Below are 26358 nucleotides of genomic sequence, written 5' to 3'. Positions count from 1 at the left end.
GCCGGAGCTTGAGCTCTTGAAGTTCCGCCCTACATTATTTTTTTTTACTTTTAAACAGTTAGATACTGATGATACTGTTCTTGTATTGTCACTGACTAATCAGCAATGTCGTGACATCATTTTCCTGTGGCTCCATAGTGATTAATGCAACATAACCCCATTTGCAAAAAAGTACAGACATCTTTGAAAATGTAATTAAAAATTAAAATCTGTAATTTAATAATTCTCTTATTTAGCTGACAAGAAAATAGATCCTTAATCTTACTTGATACAAAACTTCACCTGCTTAACAGTGTGGTCATTGTTGCCTTATTCTCCTATTTGTGATGTGCCATACATTTTCAATAGTAGATAGATCTGGACTGCAGGCAGGCCAGTCAAGCACATCCACTTCTTCTATGAAAGCATACTGTTGTTGCTTGTGCAGAAAGAGCCTTGTCATTGCCTCACTCTAATAACCATGGAATTCTGGGGAAAAGTCATTTTGATGGCAGCATACAGTATGTCACTGTACAATTTTAATATATGCCTCAACTTTAATGGTACCTTCATATGTAATGTAATGGTACATTCAACATATGTAATGCCGTTGGGGTCATCGTACCCCATACGATGAGAGATGTTGGCTTGTGCACCAGATGCTGATCTTTTGACGTTGGCACAGAGAACTCAGTGTTTGTTTTTCCTAAAAAAACAAGCTGAAATGTGGACTCATCTGACCACAGCAAACATTACCACTGTCTTTTAGACCACCTGAGATGAGCTTGGGCCCAGAGAACTTGACAGCATCTTTACACAGAATTGATGTATGGCTTTCTTTTATGTAAAAGAGATTTAGGCTGCTTTTCTTGATGCAGAGATGGACAGTTTTCTGAAGTACTCTTGAGCCCATGTGGCTATATTTAACACAGTAGCATGATGGGTTCTCATGTAGTGCTCGAAGATTTCATACATTCACGTTTGAAACAGTTTTCAACTGTTTTGAAACATTTCACAATAAGCAGGTGAATTGATAATAGGTGAGGATATCATGATGAAAAAAAAAAACAATTGTCAAAAGATTCTCCAGATTCCCTGAATCTTTTGACAATTGTTTTTTTTTTTTAATCATGATATCCTCACCTATTATCAATTCACCTGCTTATTGTGAAATGTTTCAAAACAGTTGAAAACTGATAAAAACTTAGATACTCTTTTCAATTTTATTTTACCCATCTCAACTTTCTAGACATCAAAATTAATTTGTTGCATTTTACAAAATGTCCCAACATTTTGAAAATGGGGTTGTATGTTTATGCCCCGAACAAGAAAACATGGCTTTAATTTAGGTTTCTGCAGTTTTTGACGAGATGAACAGGGATGCTAACGGAGAGCTTACTGAAGATGCTACAGACCACCTTGACCTGCAGAAGTGTTGATAGATCTTCCCATCTCTTTTCATATCCTTTCACCTCACCATGGGATTTCTGGTTTCTGTGAAATACTTTTAAACTGAATTCAATAAACTTTATTCTGCTACTTCCCTTTATGATGCAGAGTCAAATAGGCAGGATATAACGAGTTCCATAAGGAGGGAAAGGATGAAAGGACAGATGGTGAAGAGAAGAGTGTGTGTGTGGGGGGGGGGGGGGGGGGGCACAATCAGTGTCTTTTTGATCAGACGTGTTTGTGGTGACATGTGATTATAATTGGCTCTCAAGTGGCTCCCATGGTGACAATTCACCTATAGATATGACCCAGAATACGCCAATGAAAAAAAAAAAGTATGAAGGATGGACACTAGCAGATGTGAAAACATGAGGAGAATACAAAGAGAAGTAGAAAATCACCAGGTTATTAGCACACAACATTGTGCAATCATTACCAGCAGAATGTCAGAGCTCCAGACGTGCTCAGATTCAACTCACTGCTTTAGTGACATCTAGAGAACGCTTTATGTTATGAACTAATTAAACTATTTAACTGAGTGTTGGAAAGTATAATAAACAAGACAAGTTCAAATAAAACTTGTTATTATGAGGATCTGCTACACTGTTTATAGATTTTATATCTCTGAGTTTCAGACAATAAAGCAGATGGCAGATTTTCTGTTCGGAATACATTAAAGAAGCACACACACAAACAAGCCATTTCATGCACTACAGTGAGCATTCTGCTAGCCTTTTAAGCAAAAGCACAGTATTGAGAAAACCACTTGGTTCATCCCCTCCTTCAGATCATCCCACACAGGACCAAAGAGGGAAGAAAGAAAATAATATGATCAAATGTTTCTAAGAATTAAAACATTTAACATGATTCATAGCCTCAAAAACAGAACTCTCTCTCTCTCTCTCTCTCTCATATATATATATATATATATATATATATATATATATATATATATACACACACAGTACAGACCAAAAGTTTGGACACAACTTCTCATTCAAAGAGTTTTCTTTATTTTCATGACTATGAAAATTGTAGAGTCACACTGAAGGCATCAAGGGCTATTTGACCAAGAAGGAGAGTGATGGGGTGCTGCGCCAGATGACCTGGCCTCCACAGTCACCGGACCTGAACCCAATCGAGATGGTTTAGGGGTGAGCTGGACCGCAGACAGAAGGCAAAAGGGCCAACAAGTGCTAAGCATCTATTGGGGAACTCCTTCAAGACTGTTGGAAGACCATTTCAAGTGACTACCTCGTGAAGCTCATCAAGAGAATGCCAAGAGTGTGCAAAGCAGTAATCAAAGCAAAAGGTGGCTACTTTGAAGAATCTAGAATATGACGTATTTTCAGTTGTTTCACACTTTTTTGTTATGTATTTAATTCCATATATAATTCCACATGTGTTAATAGTTCATAGTTTTGATGCCTTCAGTGTGAATCTACAATTTTCACAGTCATGAAAATAAAGAAAACTCTTTGAATGAAGGTGTGTCCAAACTTTTGGTCTGTACTGTATTATAATGTATATAAAATTAAAAGCTCACTGCAATAAGAGTGAACAAATGAGGGAAGAAGTAAATGAGTGTGTCTGTGAGCAACTGAGTCAATGAATGAATCAGTATATTAGTCAGTGAGTCAGTGAATGAGTGAGTGAGTGAGTCAGTAAAGAGAATGTTAGTGAGGAGATGTCACAGCTGTTACAGCTTTCCTTAACAATAGTTCATTGTGCATGTCATTTGGGACTTACTATAAGTGAGTGTGTGAGCAATTAAGTCAATGAGTCAGTGAATCAATGAGCAAGTCAGTGAACAAGTGAATGAGTCAGAATGAGTGAGTGAGTGAAACGGTCGTACTTCACAGCTCTTTAGTAATCTTGAGGCATGAGAACGGTTGTCATGGCAACACAGACAATGACAAATAAACCAGAATGAAAAAATGCTTATTAAATCTTGCTATCTGCTCATTGATCTGGCTCATCATTTTTTCTCCATTCTATATTTGTAACTTTTCATCCACTCTATCACCTTAATTGAGGAAAAATACTCTCTCTCCCCTTATCTCTCTGAACTGTAAATATAATGGACATACTGCAGCTAAAGACAGTGCTTTGCTTTACAACTTTATTTTCTACATCTTCATGTTTAAAACTTGCATCTAAACATTGTGATCCAATCAGGGTTATGCTCAATCATGAGGTTGAGCATTTCATTTCATTGTCTTCAGACAAATGCCTTATGTTTTGCTCACATTGGATCTAGTTTCCTGCATAAACTTCTTGATTGATATCTTGATCTTTTATGAGCGCATTAGCACTTTTCTTTTTGATGCACATACGTAGACAACATTTTCATACAGATGTAATAAGACGTGTCTCTGAATGATACATTTTATGAGTTTCAAAGTCCATCCTTTGTCCTCCCCTCCCTCTTCCTTTGCCTTGTAATAAATAAATAAATAAATAAATAAAAAACTTTAGCCTGAAGTTCTGCTGAATCCACCAAACTGGCCCATAGACAAGACAATAAAAACCATGGCAAACGTCCCATAATACTTAGTAAGACCCCAAAGCTTCAGTGAATATAATCCAAGGCATCCATGCTAAACTGAAAAACAAACAAAATTCACAACACCACCCCTTCCACACATACACTCCAGACAAACCAATGAAATTCCTCAAAAATTCCCCTGCTGGCAGTCTTGTGGAATTAAGATTGATGTCCTCAGTCAGAATATAAAATAAGAGCCAACAGATAAGTGCAGTCCTAAAGCTTGTTAACACCAGCAGGACATTCTGCAGAAGACCATTTCTGCCGGCCTCTCCTAGTCTCTCCGTGAAATGCATTAAATATGAGCTCCTGCATGAACATCTCAATTAGATTGGCTTGAAAAAAAAAAAGAGAGAAAGATACATAAAAGTTTGCGCATACATGTTTCTGAGAACTTACACAACAATTTTGAATGCAGCTCACATCAGGTGGCACAAACAAGAGCTTACGAGCTTAGAGAACAGAAATGTAGGCTATTTGTTGTAGGGGTGTTCTGACTGATCGGCTACCAATCACTATCGGCTGATAATCGCTTTGGGATGATTGATCAGCGTTCTCTATAATGACGGATCTAAAAAAAAACAATCTCAACTGATGACATGTCTGCATATTTTTCCGCGCTCATGTTAACGGATTAAAGGATTCACACTACTCACAATTATGGTTCGTCAGTGCAGTGCATCTAATTTTGCTGCACTGCAATCACTGAATTAAAGTAACAGTGCATTGTTCGAAGTAAATGCAAAAGTAAAAAGCATTGAATAATATGTTTCATATTTTTATTGTGTTTAAACACGTCTATGAAAGACTGCATTACTGTACTGTGTAAAAAAGAATCACAATGCTGAAAAAAGCATTTTAAGTAACAATCTAAAATAATGGATAAATATTGTGTTTGTAGTACACCACGGATCAACTGCAGACTTCTGTGTGAAAGCACAGTCAGTAATGCTTCTGCACTGCTTATGTACTGTATATGTAATGCACATGTATGCAAACAAGTGTGTGTGAACCCGGTGTAAAAGGCCACCTCACATACAGCTCATGAAATTAGACTTGTGCTGTATGCACGCTATTGTGCAACAATTGCACAATTGTTAAAAACAAAAATACAGTGCATGATCAAACATTTAAGTGAGATAAATATATATATTGTAGAAAAATGTCAAAAAAAAAAGCGTCACAGGAGAGGGGATTCATTTTAAAAAATGAAATTCGTGCCCTCAATGAATGTCTAAAAATCGTGATTGGATCATCACTTTAAATCTCTACATGAAAAAAAGAACGCTTTAAAAAGATACTGCTTTCTGTGATCGGTGATTGACCTCAAATATCCTGATTGGAGCACCCCTAATTTGTTGCTAAAGGGTGTGTGTACATACTTTCAGGCTTGAAAATGTATAGATACACACATGAGATGAGACTTTAAATGCAGTGAACTGTGAACAAGACAGTTTATATGTGGGCTAGTGTATTAATAGAATTAAAATGTGTTTCATGTGGGGATTGGGTAAATAAAATGTAAAATGTAAACTTTTTTTTAAGTAATCCAATACATACGCAGATGTATTGTACATCACAATATGAAAAAAAAAAGATCTGTCACTACTTGTGTGTTTTTAGAACTTAAACATTTCCATTATTTTAGATAATGATTTATTATTCCATATCAAACTTCTAATGGAATACTTCAGAATACTTCTACGTCAAACAACAGTCAGTATCTACACTGATTTGAGTCTCACAAGCTTTATAGTGCAGTAAAACACATTAACAGTTATTGGTTCAAGTAATAACCTGCCATTCAATGAAAGAGTGAATTAGCTGACTGATTTATAAGGGATTTTCATTCACATAAAAAATAAAAATAAAAGTTTATACCCATCATCTGGTTGGAAATTAGACTACACTTGTAGTGCTGTGTGTTTTTGATGTGCTAAAAATAACAGGCTCATAAAAGGCAGTAGTTTGTGAATTGCACTACACTAAATAATAGTGCACTGAACACTTTTAGGGTATTTCAGTGCTCAGTTGATTTTGGTGCTCATTTATAAAAAAAAAAAAAAAAAAATTGTAAATGCAGTACCTTCTTGATCTTAATCAGGATTACTCTAGTTATTATGTGCAGGCCTATGTAGCATACAAGTACAAGTACAAGTACAAGTGTGCAATTAGTCTGTCCTCATGTGGGTTTATATTTACAGTAAGTATGGTTAAGTCAATAAGGCACATCGTTTAACAGAAATCGATTACCAGGGAAGAGAAATGAAAAAGTCTCCATTAACAGCCAATCCTACATGTGCTTGTCTAAGTGTGGGTCAAGAGCTCACTCTAAACCCCAAGGACAGAGCCCCAACAAAAGACTGGCGTTTATAGTACCAGTGGCCCGTCTGTTTTAGAGAGATTTGGCAGTCATTTGCGCAACACCCACTTTGCAGCTCTCCACACAGCCTTAGGGAAGAGCAAGCATAGAATGAGAGAGACTGCAGTATGCTGAAGAATGGTAGGGAGTAGGGAGGAGAGAGGTGAGATGTAAGGAAAGAATGATAGAATCGGGTTATCTCGGGCTTCTGTGTTATTTGATGAGCTAGTTTTATCTGTAATCCTTTCTTGAAGATTTATTCATGAATTTCGCTTGCTAAAGTCAATCAGCGTTAGAGTTAATGGCTTTTAGCTACAAAATTCATTGTCATCCAATAACTATTTGCATTTCAAATCAGCGAGGGGGAGTGAGAAAGTGATATCGAGAGAGAAGGAAAGGGAAGACATGTTTCTGATCACATTTACAGAATGTGCAATCACCCTGACACTAGATCAGACACATACGCAACAGATAAGCAGGGCTTTAAAGTGAGGGGTTCACTCCAAGTCTATGCAAATAGCTGAAAAGCAGTTACAAATCTACATTTAAAGTCTAAACTACACACTATACAATATGTGCATGCAGAGTGTTAACTGCATCTATCAACAACGCTTTATTGCTCTCTGTTGCTTTTAAAACATGCTTATTTCTGTTTGAATCACAGCCGTTGCATATAAACCCCTGAAAGACATGGACCGAGAGATATCAGCCAGCAAGTGCAGACACTGAGCGAGTCAGACTGCTGACGATAGCAAGCTGCCAGCTATTCTGTTGTTTATCCCTCAGTTTCCGCCGTTTATGAAAGGTTAAGTGCACTTAGCATTTTATTTAGCGCGGGGCATTTGGATGGATGCAGGGGAGGACGAATGTGCGTGAACGGAAGCAGTAAAGGAAGAAAAGGGAAGCGACAATAGGCCTTTTCTTCCCAACACAAAGAGATTCTGATACCACACGCTCAGAATTCAATCTTTTTGAGCACAGACCACAAGACTGTCGAATCAGATTTTATTGAAAATACAATAAAACTGTGTGAGAGCGAGTATATATGACTTACGGTGCCCTTTAAAGTGCTTACATTGCCAGCCGGCTGTAGCCATTTAGATTTCAGCCATGTCAACAACAGCAGCCAGAAGTAATAAATCAATTCAACAGCTCTGGCCATCAACAGCAGAGCACAATTCCACATGGTATACTGTGGGAGCCTCAGGCCTGTGTGTGTGTGATGCGTTCATGTCAAAAAATGTGTGTTTATATTGCAACAGAAGAAACGTCCTTCACAGTACAGTACTGACTGTCTCTGCACTGCTCTTTCCACCCCTACCAGCGTTTACTTCTTTATTCATATGTGTCTTTCATCCAGTCCAGAAGATCCATTTCTCTTTACTGTGTCCTCACTCTCTTTATCAGACTAGCCCCATTTAATTTAGTTAGAGGGTATAAAAAGAACAGTTTCAAGATTTATGTCCACATGTTCTTTTTAAATTGCTGTTGCTGCAATTTGTTAAGGTTCTGTAACAAAATAAACTGTCCCCTCAGAACTGAGGTGGTCCACTTGAGAATTAACTATCCACTGTTGCCTACTCACAAGCTCACAAGACAAATGTATACAGCATTTAAAATGAAAGCATTTCAGAACCATGGACAGCAATGACATTAAGGCACAGAATTTCAGAAAGAGTTACACTTGGAACGATAAAGCCCTAATCAATCACAAAAAGCAACATAGGCTCACAGAAAATATGTGCTGCTACCTGCATTTCTACAAAGCTGAAAAAAAAAACATACCTATATGCACAATTCACTGCTGTTTCAATTGGAAATAAACACTAGAGGCAATAGAATGATGAAAACTTATTATATTCTATTTTCAAACAAAGTACAATTTACAGGTACAGTGTTTTGATTAATAAAGGCTTGCTTGCAGAATATCCTATCATGACATCAAAACAATTTTAACATCCTGCAATTTTAACTGATACTTTTGAACATTTTCGTCACATGTTTAGCTTCATATGCATGAGTTTTCTAATTCGGTAGGTTTGCTTGGTAGCTTACGCAATATGGCATTGCACTTGAGTGATGAAGAGCTCCTGTATGAACCCTGTGAAACTACGATAGAGCATTAATCTTTAGCGACACTCCCCGAATATTTGAATTCTGAAAAGCCATAATACGTACAATACTTCAAGCAGCGTAATAAAAACGATGCAATGCATGCCTGTACCAACGTAATAAAAACGTGCACCGGTCATGTATTAAACGTGTGTTTTAGAACCCCTTTCTGAACATTTCATTTTAAAACTGCTGCGATACATGCTGTGAGGTACATAATTACGCTTTTGCAGAATAATAATGAGCATGGGTTAACAAAAAGAGTCTTGCAACGATGTCATGAAGACCAGAGTAAAAACCTTGATTGTGATTATTCTCAATTTTTAACAGAACAAAAACATTTTACATGTTTTTTTTGTTTTTTTTAATCTCTAAAGAACACTAATACCTATGCCATGCCTTGCAGTTGTGATTTAAATGGGTTGGCCTGATATAATTAGAAGATATTTTTATTGTATTATTTATTTTATAATATAATATAAATATTATAAAATATATAAATAAACTTGCTTGTATATATAATATACATTATACATAAAAGATAGTAAATATATTAATAAAAATAATATATAATTAAATAATAATATTAATAATGTTATGGAAGATTTTGATTTCAAATAATTGCTGTTCTTCTGAACTTAACAAAAAAAAAAACTTTCTTTGATAAAAAGTAATGATTTCTTATTTATTTATTTTTTTTGAGCACCAAATCAGTGTATTAGAATGATCTTTTCTTTTGCCATGGGTGGCAGAAAAGGTGTCAGACTTTTATTCTTGGTTATGTCAAAAATGGCATATCTTTAGCCTGCAAGACCCCCAGGACACCAACCAACTTGTCAAGACACTAGAGGTTCCGAGGCTTCTCAGGTGAGGGCTAATAATTACACAGGGAGGGAGATACAGCAGGACTTCAGCACCTTGTGCTATTCCTGTAGGGTCAGATCAGCCCGCCTGGACTCCATCAGCTGTTACTGACAGTAATAAATTAGAAAGAGGATGTAAAATAAAGCTCTTTCCACAGACAAAAATAAACACTCATGCTCAAACAGCACTTTCAGCATTGGAGTCTGACCAAGAAGGCAAGTATAATTTCTTATCAAATTAGTATGACATTATAATAAATGGCCTATATTTTATGTCATTTAGGCCAGAAGAATAAAAAAAGCTGCTGTTTGGGCTTCAATCCAAAACAGAGACTGTAATGAAGCTAGAGAGCTTTACCACAAAGAGCTCAGAAGATCAATTCTACTGGCAAGGCAAGTGCATTAGTTGTGGGATTTTTTTGCTTTTGTGAGTAAAAAAAACCTATAAAGACTGCCAGCAACAGAAATTTTGAAAGAACTGGGCTGCTACCTAACTCCACGTTAATGAGTTCATTCTTGTTTTAGTGGATTATTCCATCTAGTAACAGGAATTCCTGAAATCATCAAAGTAATGTGGAACCAGCAAGTGTATAAAACTGGAATTAAAACTGATTTTGGCCATTTTTAGAATACAATAAAGGTGAATTCACACTACACTTTTCGTTCCGTTGACTTTTCTCGATACGCATATGAATGATTCAAGGAAACTGGAAACACAAGTGCATGCACAATCCAATGTTCAAGTTTGGTAAATTCCACCCTTGGAAATTTGCATTACATGAAGAGTGTGACCAAGAAGATACTTTAGGCAGAATGTGTATGTGAACCTAATTTTTACTAATTTGTTTTTAATTAATCAAAAAAATACATAATACAAACTTCACAGATTACTTTATATAATTTTCCATGTGAGAATGCATTTGTAATATTGTCCTTAATTACTACTAATTTTTACAAAATAAAACCCTTGCCAGGCAGTCATTATATGTAGTAATCTTGTTCTTGAGCTACAATAAATAAAAAAATAAAGTGCTAGATTCACTTAGATTCAGGCATATTCTAAAGTTGTCATATAAGCCCACATCATTTATGAACCAGCAACAGCACATGCTCACAACCCCCTGCAAATGCTAGTATTGTATTGCCTTTTTGTCTAACATCTGCTTCCAGCATCTCTCCTGCAGTTCACATTGTCTCTTTTTTTCCATCCAGTGGTGCTACTATCAAAAGTATTCAAACCGCTTTTACATCAGCAATCATGTCCATAAAACCATTAAACACCTGTGTAACCTCTGTAGATGGCCAGCAGGCTATTAAACTAGCAAGAAATATACCACACAAAGTGTTGGCTTGGTATACCTCCAAAGATGCTCTTATACTGTAATCAGACAACAGTTGAGATAAAAGTTGGCTCTGTAATTTGAAACAATCAGAGGCTAACACAGGCCTATAACCTTGCGCAGATAATGAATGAAAACAGTGAAATCTTTATTGTAGAAAGTTTTCAGTAGGCTCACAACTTATTTAATTAGCTTGTGTTGTTAACTGTGTAAAAATGAGATCTCACTTTCTTTGCTATGAAGAATACAAGTACAAAAAGTAATTAGAGGGTCATTTAGGTGGACAATTTTTCTGTATTCTAAACATTTCAAAGAAACACAAACAAGCCTGAAATATGATGGAATGAAATACCGCCACCTGTTGTAAATTTACCTATATTGCAGGCAGTTTATAAATAGGGACTGCATACATGCAACAGCTTGCCAGGTTTCATCAATCCAAAAAATAGAACAGTAAACCCATCCTGTCTGCTGCACCTGCCCAATATTGATTTATCCTGTCTCTCCATCTTTATCTGTCATCTCTCTCTCTCTCTCACACTCTCTCTCTCTCGCCTTGATGGTCTCTCTTTCCCTCTCTCTCTCTTCACCTTTTCTCTGCTGCTGCCAGCATCACTAATATCATTTCAAAAGATGATACATACAAATTTGACTCCTACAGGGGCAAGTGACTTATCAAAACTGACAGCATGTGGTTTATCAACAGATGGAAATTGGTAATGGTGCTCATGCACACACCTTGTAATCACTGGGTGGCGAGTCCATCTCTCTAAAGCCGTAATCCTTCTGTCACCAACTCTAAGGTCAGAGGAGATATCTAAAAGTATGTGCGTGTGTGTGTGTGTGCAAGCTTGCACTCAGTTTTGACAGTGCAGGCAGATCAACACAGATTAATCTCTACAAATACAAACACTTTCTCAGCATGCACCAGGATTGTTTCCCTTTACTCTTTATTCTTTTATACCCTTCCTCAAAAGTGAAATGTCAGGCTTCTGATTTTCCACTGGAACGTTCTGACTTCAAAATACTCAAGTGTCCCACTGCATTAGCCTAAATATATTTACATCATTCTTAGCTCTGTTATTCTTCAGAAATTTTATCCAGGCCATCTCAAATTTCAAGTGGCAATACAGTACATTGCTAATTATTCTTAGTATTCCATCTATATATGGTAACACTTTAGCATACAGACTAATTCTCACTATTAACTAGTTTCTTATTTGCACGCCTATTAATAAAATATTAACTATTTATTAGTACTTATAAAGCACATATTCTGCATGACCATATTCTACATCCCTAATACTACCCAATACACACACACACACACACACACACTCATGTGTGTTTACTCCCGAAATCTGAGCCACTGAAGATGCAGTAGATTTAATTTGTTTCTGAAGGTAATTCGCCTCGATTTACCTAAATCTGTCTATCTTTGCACAAATCATTTGTGGTCTAGCTTTACCTACAGAAAAAGTGAGTACAAGGTTTTTTTTAATGAATCTTTGCAAAATGCCTTTCCTAATAATGTGCTAATTATCAAGTTTCTCAATGAAAGAAACTAAATCACATAAACTGCACTTGCTAAGATTACAAATTACTTGCTTCTTGCATCAGACCAAGGCTGCATCTCATTGCTATTTTTATTTGATCTTAGTCCTGCGTTCGACACCATAGATCATGACATATAGATCTATTACAAAACTTTATGGTTAATCAAGGGGCAGGCTTTTAGAAGCAAGAGTTAATAGCAAAAAAACAAAAAACCCTGAGCCTGAACTTTCTTCCGAACTTGGGGGACACATACAAAGGGTTATCTGGCAAACAAAAAAGAAAATGATTTTACTTGAAACTAATTAGTAACGTATCTGCCATAGCCATTAGCCCTGGACAGGCTCATTCTACAGATTATGGTGGGATATTTAAAACAGCAATACCAAGAAAGGTTACTTACTACAATATGGTGCAAACACATGTAACTTTTAGGATGCTTTTGATATATTAAGTTTTGCTGGTAAGCTTTGTCTTTGACAGGGTACAAGATGACCTACAATCTAAAACATTACATTTCTGAAATTGTTTTGTTCAAAAGAAATAATGGTACATTAAATACTAGGAAATGAATATAAAATAGGAAATATACAAAGACAGTTTACTTCCGAAAACTACAGTTCAGTTCAAATAACCGACAAAAACATTAAAATGGTGATGAATGAACTTACACAGGGTTTGTAAAATTCCAGGACTTTCAAGGACTTGACCTACTTATTGGTTTTCAAGGATTAAAATCAGATCTCACTTATTATTCGATATTGTTATTACCGTTCAAATTCGAATAAATCAACTAAACAAAATGGTACAAATAAAGTGCAGCACATGCAAAGAATGCAATGACTGTGGCAACTTAAATATTTGAAAGGATACTATGGCAAAGTTATCCCTGTTTTTTCATGAATATATGATTGACCTGAAGAATGAAGAATGAAATGTCTCACACTTGGCCAATTATGAGCTTTATCATGCTCATAGACATTAGGTTTGCAACAATAAACTATTCTTAACGATTTTGAAATGTTTCAACTAATCTAGTGCTTAACTAATGATTATTTTACTAATCAAGTAATCTGATTATTTTGACAAGTGAGTAATCTGATGTTTTTATAGTAATACAAATAAAACTAAAATGGAAAAACAGTCTTTAATATGACCATATTTAATTTTAATAGTTAGCTGCATGCAAATTCAGAAACTTTTATTTTGAAATCACAATGTACAATAAATCGCATATTTAGAAATATGTTGATGTATTCTCATGTGTTGCCGGCATAGGTTTAAATTATTTAAGTTACAAATCAAGGAGGTTTTCCCAGATGAACGTTAAGCAACCCAAACTCACCACATATGCAGAGGAAGAGTTTAGCCTCTTTCACATATGCAGTCTTTTCTAGTAAATTATTGTTAAGAGATCATGACCTTTTCAAAAATCCCGGTAAGTTCATTCTTGCAATCACATTATTCTTATGAAAATTATGTGATTACTCTGAGCTGTTTACAAAGCTCCACTGCTTTTTTAATAGCTTTTCATGTTGTTAGATGGAAATCTTTGACCATTGCATCTCGCAGATTTTTCGATGTGCCGCGCTTGAGCCAGGCTTCTTTTCCATTCATCAACTAATGTTTATAAGAGCAAAAACTTCTGATTGGCTAGCAATGTTTGTTTGGTTGAAAGTGAAAGCTGTGTTCCACTCATATATTGGTAGGCAAACTCATGAACTCGATTGTGATATCAACAAGTGTTTTTAGAAGTTTGACGACTTTTTTTCCCCGCAGCCAAACACATGGTGATCTTTCGGCATGGTGCCGGAGAACTTTAAGCCCTGAAGATGGTTTCTATAACTTTGTTTATTTAAACGGTGAGTCAGCTCTGTTATCACCAGTAAAGTATAGAAATCCACAAGGATCTGTCCTAGGTCCTCTGCTTTTTTCATACATGTTGCGCCTTGGTACTATTATTAGAAAATAATAATGCAGTATGAAGTAGGTCTGCAAATGTGAATGCACTCCCTTGAGAGCTGAAAACGCTTGCTACTCACTACACACACACTCACCCACAGCACGTGAGCCATGTGAACTGCAGGTTTTAGAGCAAAGCCTCTGGCGAGAAACATGCACTTCTAAATCATGTACGCTTCAAAAACAAAAATATGACGTGTTCTCTCAGCGCCTATTTATACTATAGTTGCACTGGTAGTGAGGTTATGAACTGTTGCCGGCCAACATGTTGGTGTTTTTTTTTTTTATGGATGTTTCAGACACGGGTCATGACAAGGCATTCCTCATAGCGACCCCTAGAGGATGCAGTTTGAAGTTCTCTTGAAAGGGAAATAGCATTTATGATAACCTGTTGCTGCTACATGATTAGACATACATAAATCATGTAGCAGTTTTAGACCGGTGGAGCTGGTGGAGGTGGAGGGTTTCAAAAGACACTCCTGCTTACAGCGAACACAGAACCAACTAATAAATTGCTTAGCAAAAAAATTGTATTAGCTGAAGAATAATTAGAAGTCAATCAGCTTGTGCTATGCATTAATGCAGTATGAAGTGATTGTTAGCAGACTGCAAGTTTGTTACTAATTATATATAGAGATAAAATGAGGTAAGGTTGCATGACAGATACAGAGGAAGAGTAAGAGAGAAATTATGTAGGCAGTGCAACACATATCTCCATAATGATACACATCACTGGGAGTTTACTACTAATAACTCATTGAGTGCTTCAATTTCCATTTATCTGCTTCAGCTAAATACATCAATAAATAAATCAACACATTCCTCAGTGACTAGATCTTTTGACAGAGCAGTACTGAAAACTAACATATGTTAATCATTCAGTACACACATACAGCAAAGGAGTCGAGAGAATCTGGGCCTGGGTGCACATACCTTGAGGGTGTGTGTGACCAGGCATAATGAAGTGTGAGAACTGAGAACGTACTGTAACCTTGAGTTGATTGACTCACACTGTCTAGAGGAAAGCTCAGGAAGGTCATGCTAAGTGTATAGCTAAGAGAAATCTATGTGTGTAAGCTCTGGTCGCAGGTTATACACATGTCAATCATTCGTCTGTTTGTTTCAGTACTGTACCTGTTTGGCCAGTTTGACTGAGTCTGAGGTCAATCTGTCTCTGAGGTGAATGTCGAGCTGAGCAGCAGGAGCGATCTCTACCACTTTCTGATGTCTTCTCTGGATGGAGCAATCCCTCTCATACAGATGAATCACGTTTCCATATTTATCACCTGTGAGCGAAAACAAGAAAGATAAATATTGAGAGAAATGACAGAGAGAAATGCAAAGAGAGAGGTTTAAGTTTGCCTGATTTAAATGGGTTACTTCCACATCATACACTTTCCTATCATATACGTCTCAATATATTAAATTAAATATTTTATTAAGACACTTTATAAACAAAATGAGATAAAAATCACATTTATTATTTCATTAAAAAAATTATTAATTTATTAGTATCTTTTTCAGGCGTTTCTTATTTCCTTTATCCAATCAATTTGTTTTCAAATGAATATTGTTTTAATTGGTGATCATTTCATTTTGTAGATCTTTAATGTCCTCAGTTGCACTTCCATCCTGTTAGTCTTACGTAATATCCCTTTAGTAAAAAAGGAAATGATTTAACAATGTATCTGATAAAATATGTGTTATATTCTTTGTATTATCTCTTAAACATTTACTCCTGTTAAGAAAATGACAGAAAACAGGACTATAAACTCTAGTAAATATGCTTGGTTTTGTTGATACTTTACTACAAATTTAAGTTAATTATTTTGTATCTCAGATATTTATCTGCATAACTTTGGTACTAGATTAACAGTGGACGACAAGACATAAAATCAGTTTATTTGAGAGTGAGAAAAAGGGAGAGCAAGAGAGAGAGAGCATGTGGTTGGTGTTCCCTGGACACACACAGAGCCATTCTCTGTTAACAAGCCCAATTCAATTCCAGCTGTATGTTATCGACTATGAGCTCTGTTCCAGACAAGCAAATCACATCTAATGAGCCAAAATACTCAGCTATAATGGCTCAAATACACCAGAGAGAAGCTAACAGATCATAGTAAGCATAGTAAACAAATATGTGCACACATTCTAGGGACTAGCAGACAAATTCTTATAATATCCCTCTCTGTTTCTTTTGTCAACACAAACATACACAAACACAAAATACATGGATTAATATACTCACCAAGAATTTGTACTTCAATGTGTCGTGGTTTCTCGATGAACTTCTCAACAAACAGAGCACCATTACCAAATGCCGCTAGAGCCTCTGAATATGCTCGCTGATAGTTTTCCTCTAATTCCTGTAAACAAGTCACAAAATTCACTTTTACAATAATTAAAAGACAAAAATACTAATTGTACAGTATATACACTACTGTTCGAAAGTTTGTGGTCAGAAAAAGTTTCTTATGCTGAATGAATTTAATAATAAAAAAACACTGTAAAAACAAAAATGAACAGTAATGAAATGTTATAACAATTAACTGATAAAATACAGTAACACCAGTAATATTACAAAATATTATAACAATTTATAACAACTGTTTCCGATTTTAATACATTTTAAAATGTAATTCATTCGTATGATGGAAAACCTAAATTTTCAAATTCCAAGACGCTGATTTTTTGCTTATGAAACATTTCTTATGATTGTCAAATTTGAAAACCGTTTTGCTGCTTTATAATATAATATAATATAATATAATATAATATAATATAATATAATATAATATAATATAATATAATATAATATAATATAATATAATATAATATAATTAAAAACGTGTTTTAATTGAACTATTCTGAAGGGTGCTTTCGAGTGTGTCTAATAAACTGAAAGCTAATCTAGAAGAAGATAATAAAATGGCAATGATTTCTATTCTTAGTGGAACAAAGGCAAAACATCCACTAATGTAATTTGGTAAGCACTTAATTGTTTTCATGAAAGGCTAAGCTTGGTGTACTTTCATTTCTCTTCTGTGTAGGTGAAGACATGAAATGAAGTCTCTTCAGAAACCATGACACAATATTTAACACTCTTTACAAAACAGTGCTTGTCCACCTATCTCACAGAGCCTGGTAGAAAGGAGGCAATAAACACTAAACACCTTTCACTAGTGACAGTAAATACAGGCAATAAATAAAGCAAATGGACTATGTAGAGCAAGCAATGTCAATGTGACATAGTATTGCACTGGAGTAGTAATTGTCACATGTGTACGTCCACATGTCAAGAGGACTGTGAGCATCTATCTTACCTTAACGCAACTGAAATGTTTTCTGATTCCCTGGTTATTTATTTTTTAGGCATTCATTGGGCTAGAAGATACACAGACCTCATAGTTTCGGACCACCCTCATCCCACGGCCTCCTCCTCCATATGCAGCTTTAAAGATGATGGGAAAGCCGTATGTTTTGGCAAACTCCTCAGCTTCTTGAAGAGATGAGATGGGTCCGTCTGTTCCGGGAACAACTGGAACACCTTCACACACACACACACACACACACAAACACAAAAACACATTTTCAATAATTCGCACAAGTTTTACAAGTACTGTAATGAATAAATATTTTAAAAAGACAAAAAGACCTGATCACCTCAGTCTCTGTTTTTGTGTAAATTATACATTGTGAATACAAAGTTTTTTTTGTGCAGATCAGATCTTTGCATGCATGTAAACTGCAAACACATACATTTATCAAGTGATTTGATATGTTTCAGCTGTCTACACCATGGGCATTTCTAGACATTCTTCATTCTCCCTAAAAAGTGTGCCCATTTTTAGAAACCTATTTGATACACACACATACATATATATATATATATATATATATATATATATACATATATATATATATACATATATATATATATACATATATATATATATATACATATATATATATATATATATATATACATACATTAAATTATGCATTTAGCAGATGCTTTCCAAAGCGGCTTACAGTCCATTCAGGCTATCAATTTTTACCTATCATGTGTTCATATCATGTATATATATATATATATATTATAATGTTTAAGATAAAACTGGATGTACGATAAATAGTCTTCACCTGCAGTACAGAGTCATTCACAAGCTGCACACATATTAAGCTGCTTCATTGCTGGAAAATGATAGAAGGTATTTGCAAGTTTCGTTTTCTATTGTTTAATTATTTAATTAAACTACCTTAACACCATGTATACACAGGGCATGAGTGGCACAATGCAACAAAGGACTGTTAACACAACCCATTAAAATCAGTGATACGGTCTGCAGTAGATGCACTTGCCTGTGATTTAGGGTGGGAGCTACACCAGGGGACCAACAAGACCAGATTAAGGTGACTTTTTTTTTTGGTCAAGCACTACTTTTGCAGAAATATTCATACTATTCATAAATATACAAAGATCAAATCACGGACTCATAAAAGTTTGTTATACACACTGAAAAGCGTTTGGTGGCCACATTTAGGGACATGTAAAGGACATGAAGGGCAGTTGATTTTGTTCTTTAAATAAATGAAGAATAATGTGAAGAATTAGTGAAATGCAGCAATAAACATTGTAAGAGGAAGCATCTCCCATATTTCCCCAAAGAGATATATGCCATATTTTGTTTCTAATCACCACACACAAAAAATCTATTCTACACAATTGCTATGTGAATTAACAAGGCAGCCTGTTCTCCGCTGAATAATCCATTACATTCTTTAAAAGCTTTATTGATTTTTCAAATAACAAGGGCATGTAAAATAATGACATGTTTATTGGGGCATTCGGGTTAAACACTTGAGGACTACTAAGCATACTATAAACACCTAACAATGTTATATCATGCCGACTTACAGTCTTGACAAGTATTCATGTAAACACAGCTGGCTATGTCTAAAGTGAATGTGAAGTGAAAGAAACAGATGGGACAAAAAATTTGTCAAAAGATTGGATCTGTGATTAACACCTTGCAGCATGAATGCAGTAACCATGTCAAAAAAGGCTCTTACCCTGAACAAATTTTCGCATTACATGCCCTGGGTTTAACTTCATTTGATTTGCTGAGCGTAATATTTAGTCATTTTTCACTGTTAGTATCTGCTTGTTTGTGTTTGTGCATTCAAGACAGACTGTCAGTCAGATATATCCAGCTGCAGAGCCATACGTGACAACAGTTTCTGACTATCATTCTCAGTATGGAGGTTAGGGCTGAGCTAATAAAAACACCTAACCTCATTGCACCACTGACTCTAACCAACAGTGCAAGAACCTATAAGCTGCACCTTAACTTCCTACGGAGACTTCTGGTCAAAAATTGCTGTCACAACTCTGTGGTTCTGCAGATGGATTAGTAGCAGGGATTTTTCAGTGACTCTTTCTGCCAGTTACACTGTTAAGCTGGTATGATGCTGATGGCATGATAAGACTGTTGGTAAGACTCATATTGAGTCACTGATTTACATGTATTTACCAATTCTTTGAAAACACTGATTTATTCAAGAAATTAGTGTTTACGAGTGAGTCATTGATTCATCCACTCAACCAATTTGTTCAAAAACATGCAGTTCATTCTGCTGGGGTTTCATTTAGAACTATTTTGGTTGACAGGGAAAAAATAAACAAAGTAACAAACACAATAATTTCCCTGCAAGTATTGAGTTTAAATAAGTAGAATCAAATCTGAAAAATATGAACAAACATTAGCAATTGATATTAAATATGAATAGTTTTCTTATAGAACGATATAATTTATATATTTTTTTTATTATTAGTGTTCATGTAGCTCAAGTGGTAGAGCATTTGCTTTAGCAAGTGCAAGGTTGGGGGTTCAAGTCCCGGGGAACACGTTAGGAAAAATGGTTAGCCTGAATGCAATGTAAGTTACTTCGGATAAAAGCGTCTGCTAAATGCATAAATTTAATTTAAATTTAATTCATTAAGATCCATCAACTGTGACACATAAGTTAATAATATAAATCTAGTTATCTAGTTAATAATTATTATTTTTTTATTTAAAGTACCATGGTGCTAGGGTTTCCCTGGTACTGTTCACCCAACCCCCATGTAGAAAGGAATCCCTGGGATAAAGAGATTTTTTGTTACCTGCTTTTATGGCCAGGGCACGGGCTTCCACTTTATCCCCCATTTGGCGCACAACCTCTGGAGAAGGACCAATGAATCTTACCCCGGCATCAGCACAGGCTTGGGCAAAGTCGGCACGCTCTGATAAAAAGCCATAACCAGGGTGGATTGCATCCACATTATTTTCCTGAGAGAGAGAAAAACACAGGCAGAGAAATACAGAAGGAGCAAGAGATAGAAAAAGACACAGAGAGAAATGAGAACAGAAAGAAAAAAACATTAGTCAGGGATGTGTATGTGGCACAGCAGTCAGGCCTAATTATTCTGATGCTGGAAAATACTAATTTCATTCAAATCCCAATCAGAAAGAATTTGAAAGGCCCCCTCTCTCTGTTGGCTGACTGTGTGCAACATGGTTATGGCATTGGAGAAAGACTAATTATTCTGAGGCCGTCTGCTGAGGTTAGAGACGATGATGTTGGCTGCTTGTTCAGTTTTAATACAGTGTGGTGTTGTGTGTGTTGTGCTTTGTGTTTATGCATTATTAGTGCATTGTTGTGATGGCTAAGCTGCTGGTTTGAGAGATGAGCTGCCTGTGGCATAATGAGAGAGTTCGCCAAAGGATCTGAATCTGGCTGGCATCTCTGACACTGTTCCATAAAAAAAAGGAATGGATCTATTTGAGCACCATATAGTGAAGTGCTGATGTGAATACTAAGCACCGGAAGAGATGCGTTTATTGCACAATGCAGACAGGCCGTCATTCAGAGAGTGACAGATGAGGTGAATCACAGTCTGACAGATAGATATATAAATGCCTAACCTTAGCCACTTTGATTATGTCAGGGATATGGAGATAGGCTGCAACGGGGGACAGGCCTCTGCCAATGAGGTAAGCCTCATCTGCCTTCTGTCTGTGCATCTGCCCCGTGTCCTGCTCTGAATATACAGCCACTGTGCGGATCCCAAGCTCTGTGCATGCACGAAACACACGGATGGCTATTTCACCTGATGGGAGAAACACGTATACTGTGGTTAGTGTACAGTAGTGGTAATCCACCTCGAAATGAGAAATTACAGTTCCTCAAAGGAAAAAACAATGACAAAAAGAAAGCTCCATAAAAATATGTTTTAAAAGGAAACCGTCATATTTGGAGGTACGTGGCATTAAAATGTTTAAAAACACCTGCAACTTAAAGAGGCCATGTGTTAGCATGCAGATTTGAAACGACAAGAGAGTGAATAAATAATAACACAAGGATCGGATGAGTAAATAAAAAAAAAGAGGGTGGATAAATAATAACAAGTAAAACATTTTAAATCTTGCTGAAAATTAATTTAAAATGCAGCACTCCTGGGCCTTGTGTGTATTTAGATTTTCAGAGCACTAATCCAGGGATCAGGCTTTCACTATATTGTTATCAAAAGATTTAATCTTGGGATTACAAGCCTTACCTCTGTTTGCCACCATGACCTTTTTGATCGGTCGATACTCCAGGCTTTGGGGAGACAAGTGGGCAGAACGACAAAACAGACCCACTCTGCTGATGAGCAGCATGCCCATCTTCCCCCGGAACCCTCCCAAATGCACGAACATCCTAAAAAAATACAAACTGAAGAGTTAGAGAAACAAATTGCCCTGGTTGTAGTTATCTATCATAAATTCGTTTTTAAAATTCTGACGAATTGAGTCGAAACTGAATGATCTGTACACACTTTAGAATGCATGGACAATTTGGCTCCTGATCTGTTTTCACCAAAAATAATAGGTCAATTAAACTTTAACGAGCCGCTGGGTATTTCAAAACTTTTTAATTTCTACTAGTTTAGGTCTATACTTTCCACATTGTTTTGAAGTTGCTGTAGTGAGGGACTGCTGCCATCTTGTGGTCGTCAATTAAACTGTTTTATCCTCCAAAGCTACTTGCGTCTTGTCTTTCTATGTGGGTGTTGAATTATGTCTGTGTGTGAGAGAGCATTACATTAGTTCGTGCGTGCGTGCGTGTGTGTGTTTGGCTAGGTATCTTTGAGCTGTTCCTAGTGTTTTAAATAAAATTATCAACATATCAGTTGTAATATATTCAGAACAATTATCAATGAAGAATCCGATGCTGCTTTATGAATTACAGAGGGCCATCAGAAGTTTGAATTTGTCTTGACGAGACCAATGTATGCATTTTTATACTTCTCTGATTGGTCTATAAAAACTGTTCCATTGTGTTTGTTCAAATGTATTTAGTGTATGCGTGTTTCAGTGGGAAGCAAACTACAAATTACGCCCAGTAGCCTATGCTAACTCTTATTTCACTATTTTACTCTATTTCTGTCTATCTCACCTACACTGTCTGATGGCAGGCATAGTATTAAAACCCTTTTTTCCCCCACCCACCTGTGTATTCAATATCAACATGCTAACCTTTTGAACAACATTGCATATTCACAAGTTAAACTAGAAAACTAAAGTAGTTAAACTACTTGTTGAGTTAGATTTTTCTATGATTGGCTCCAAGCATAATCATATATTTATGCTGATATTTTACCATGTTATGTTTATATATTCTGAAATAAACATGCATAAAAACTCAACTACATTTTATTTAAAAAATGGTATTTGCAAAAATGTCTGCCATAATCTTGTTATATAACTGCTATAATTCATGTTGCTATGTGGTTGCTAAGTAGCTGCTTACTGTCCCAAGTCAAAAAAAGCCCTCTCTTGATATTCTTGTCCCTAATTTGCTAAGTCTACGGGATTTTAACAATCATTTTGTTCTATGCAGAAACTCTTAACAAATATAACTAATAGCAGGTTGCAGGCCAAGTTCAATAATCAGGGTCGGTGATTTGTTCTAATCTGTAACTCTAAGTATGAGTGAAATAAATAAGTATATAAGACTAAGAAAGCATTTGTGGATCTGCAGATAGTGAGAGGTGCAGTCCATAGGCAGTAAAGACTGTAGGTCTTTGTAAGTAAATAGAGCAATTCCTTGAGTGGCTTTTTCTTGGTTAAAGGTCACAGGTCAAAGGCAGCAGTGGCTGAAGGAAAGAGTCGGTGGGTTTGTAGCTCATAAACAGAGAAAAACTTTGAACTAGAAAGTTAGTGGGTGATTAGGTGTCCCTTCATCAAGATTCCTGTGTCAACATGAACTTTGATCGTGTGGGAAATCCAATGAACAACCTCTTTTTTAACATCAGTGAAGTGCAGTAAAATATGTGTATTAGCTGCTTTGTTTTTTTGAAAATTGTTTTTCATAATAAACCATAGTTTAGATGGCTGTGGCACACATATGAACCTGCCGACGGCTCCAAGAGGGAAAATTACAGAGAAAATATAATGATCAGCCTATTGGTGCCTTCCAAAATTGCTCAGTTAGCGTTAAATTACTCTGAACACTGCCCTAAAAGGCCAAGCTGGGTAAAATCAACATGCTCAGCCACCTCCGAACACAATCTAAATAGAGCCATACATCAGAAGAGCTTTTTTGGGGCCTTTTGATGCTTGCTGCTGCTCTCTTTTCAGTCTACTCCCTCACCTCTCCTTCCACCTGACTAACACTTCCTGCGGTGTTTGTCCATTAGAGCTCTGGTTGATAGATTTTCTGTGTCTTTACATTCTGAGCAGTGCAAATGTTCTGCCATTAGGACAGATGAGACCTGCTCAGGCAATACAAACAAAAATTCACAACTTTATGAATTTACAATCTGAGCCGAGTCAACCCCAGAAATCAGTATGGACATGCTTAAATAAGAGTATATATATAAAAAAATAATATATATAATAATAATGTACTCTCTCTCTCTATATATATATATATATATATATATATATATATATATATACAGTACAGACCAAAAGTTTGGAAACATTACTATTTTTAATGTTTTTGAAAGAAGTTTCTTCTGCTCATCAAGCCTGCATTTATTTGATCAAAAATACAGAAAAAAAAGAAGCTATGTTTTTAAAATATAAATATTTTGTAATAACAATATACACTACTGGTCAGTAATTTGTGGTCAGTAATTTTTTTTCTTTCTTCTTTTTAAATAAAATCAATACTTTTATTCAGCAAGGATGTGTTAAATTGATAAAAAGTGATAGTAAAGAAAATCACTGTATACCCTATATATTGTATATATCACTATATACCCTATATATTGTCCCTTTACATTCGCAAAGTTGTGTTGTCGTTGTTTTTTTCGCATGTTGGTTTATCAAACACACAATGTGGAGAACTTAGCCTTTAACCCCCCTCGGTAAACTCATTCAGACACTGTGACTGACTCTTTGTGGATGTGTAGTACGTGAGCTCTGTTATCTCTCTTTCAAGAACAAATTATTTCATCCTTCTTTTGATGAGCTTTACGTGGACTGAGTGTTCAAAGTTGGGGGTCTTCTTTGTTTGTTTCTCTGTGGTGTTTTGTAATCATTTAAATATTAAACAACACCAGACTGAACTCTGTACAGGCTTTAATCCTCTCTGGAGTTGAATGATGAATAAGTGAATGATAACAAAATGCAATTGATTTGCCAAGTTGCTCAAATACCATTCCATGTCAATAAGATATGCAATCAGATATGCTATCACTCAAGTGGCTTTTTGTTTTGATCATTCAGGTAGTTCCACTTTAATTCTATTGTTCTTGTGCAAATGTTTATAAATAAAGATGCATAAAAATTTTCTTCAAACAATCATGCACATGCATACTTACACTCTTACTCACACACAGACTGTGTGTTGGACTGATATTAAACACAATCAATTAAATATCCAAAACTGACCAACATTTATGCAGTATCATCCAATATCTGATATATAGTATCATTACATATATTGTGCAACTTTGTATATGACCAAATCCTCATGAATAAAAAATTCACTGAAATATTAACCTGACAGAGAATACACTTGCGTTTAGGAAATGTTCTTAAACATACACACACAACAACTCATTTCATAATACTGGCATATAAGTAGTTGCATCACCACATGCACATGATCTCTGAATACACATCAAAACACAGTTAACAACACAAGGATTTTTCCTGTAACATGAAAGGTATCTAATACATTTCCTCTTATTTATCATCATATACACACCAGACCACACACAGTTGTACTCACTTGTCCAGTCAAGTCCAGATTCAGTCCAAAACTAGAGTAGGTGTCAGACGTAAACAAATGAACGGGCCAGAAAGTTCTGCCGCAGTCCTGTGATACAATGAGCAGATCCAGAGAACGGAGAGAGTTGGCAGCGTTGTGACATGCACCCAGGCATATACACTATCATGAACACAGTCAGTGTTGCTCTTCTGTCACACTGCTGTGAGACTGGGAGGCCTGGATCCTGTTAATCTCTATCTGTCTCTCACTCTCACTTCTGACCTCTCTCTCTCTCTCTCACTCAGTAGATGCAGGTTTTTATCCTCTGATGATTACGTAATACTTACACACCCCCGTGCATATGGGCCAACCACAGGCAGTCTGTTTCCCCTGGCAAAGAGCGGCAGGATTTAAAGACTGAAATGGGGAGGGAGTGATGGATCAGGAGGAGGGGCAAGAGAAAAATGGTAAACAGAGTTTCACCGAATGTTGTGCATTATATGATGGAAAGAGAATGAAGGAAATCAAACCAAACACAAGAAAAAAAGTTGTTCTTATAAGTAGGGGAACATAAAATCAGTTTCCACAGGCTCTTTGATTGGTGCAACCTATGGATCCAACTGCTTTTCAAGAACCCTTGAATTTTGTAAGGGGATATAAATGACATGTCCATGTTGTAATGCATTCAAAAGTTTGGGATCAGTTAGATTTTTTATGTTTTTCTTTTTAAAAAAAAATGCTTTATGCTTATCAAGAATGCATTTATTTAATCAAAAATACACTGGAAAAAAAAAACAGTAAAAATGTGATATATTTTTTTACAATTTAAAATGTTTGTTTTCTATGTATGCATGAATATATTGTAAAACATATTAACATTTTCAGCATCATTACTCCATTCTTCAGTGTAACATGATCACAAATCAGAAATCTTTCTAATAT

The 26358-nt window shown here is 35.8% G+C and overlaps 1 protein-coding gene across 1 annotated transcript in view; it reads right to left on the bottom strand.

Annotated features, from left to right (window-relative positions):
• pcxb (pyruvate carboxylase b) overlaps positions 1 to 25793 on the bottom strand; it is a 214435-nt gene extending 188642 nt beyond the window's left edge. Inside the window, exons 1-7 of the mRNA XM_059535847.1 lie at positions 25438 to 25793; positions 21770 to 21912; positions 21138 to 21322; positions 20336 to 20501; positions 17571 to 17716; positions 16418 to 16535; positions 15304 to 15455 (exon numbers count right to left, since the gene is read on the bottom strand). Of these exons, the coding sequence (XP_059391830.1) occupies positions 15304 to 15455; positions 16418 to 16535; positions 17571 to 17716; positions 20336 to 20501; positions 21138 to 21322; positions 21770 to 21911 (909 nt within the window). The 5' untranslated portion in view covers position 21912; positions 25438 to 25793. The remainder of the gene's footprint in view (positions 1 to 15303; positions 15456 to 16417; positions 16536 to 17570; positions 17717 to 20335; positions 20502 to 21137; positions 21323 to 21769; positions 21913 to 25437) is intronic.
• Positions 25794 to 26358: the final 565 nt, after the last annotated feature.

The sequence above is a fragment of the Carassius carassius genome, chromosome 3 (genome assembly GCF_963082965.1).
Source record: "Carassius carassius chromosome 3, fCarCar2.1, whole genome shotgun sequence".
In the NCBI taxonomy this organism is placed as follows: Eukaryota; Metazoa; Chordata; class Actinopteri; order Cypriniformes; family Cyprinidae; genus Carassius; species Carassius carassius.
The sequence above is the reverse complement of the archived record's forward strand: the minus strand, read 5'-3'. Positions and strand labels throughout refer to the sequence as shown.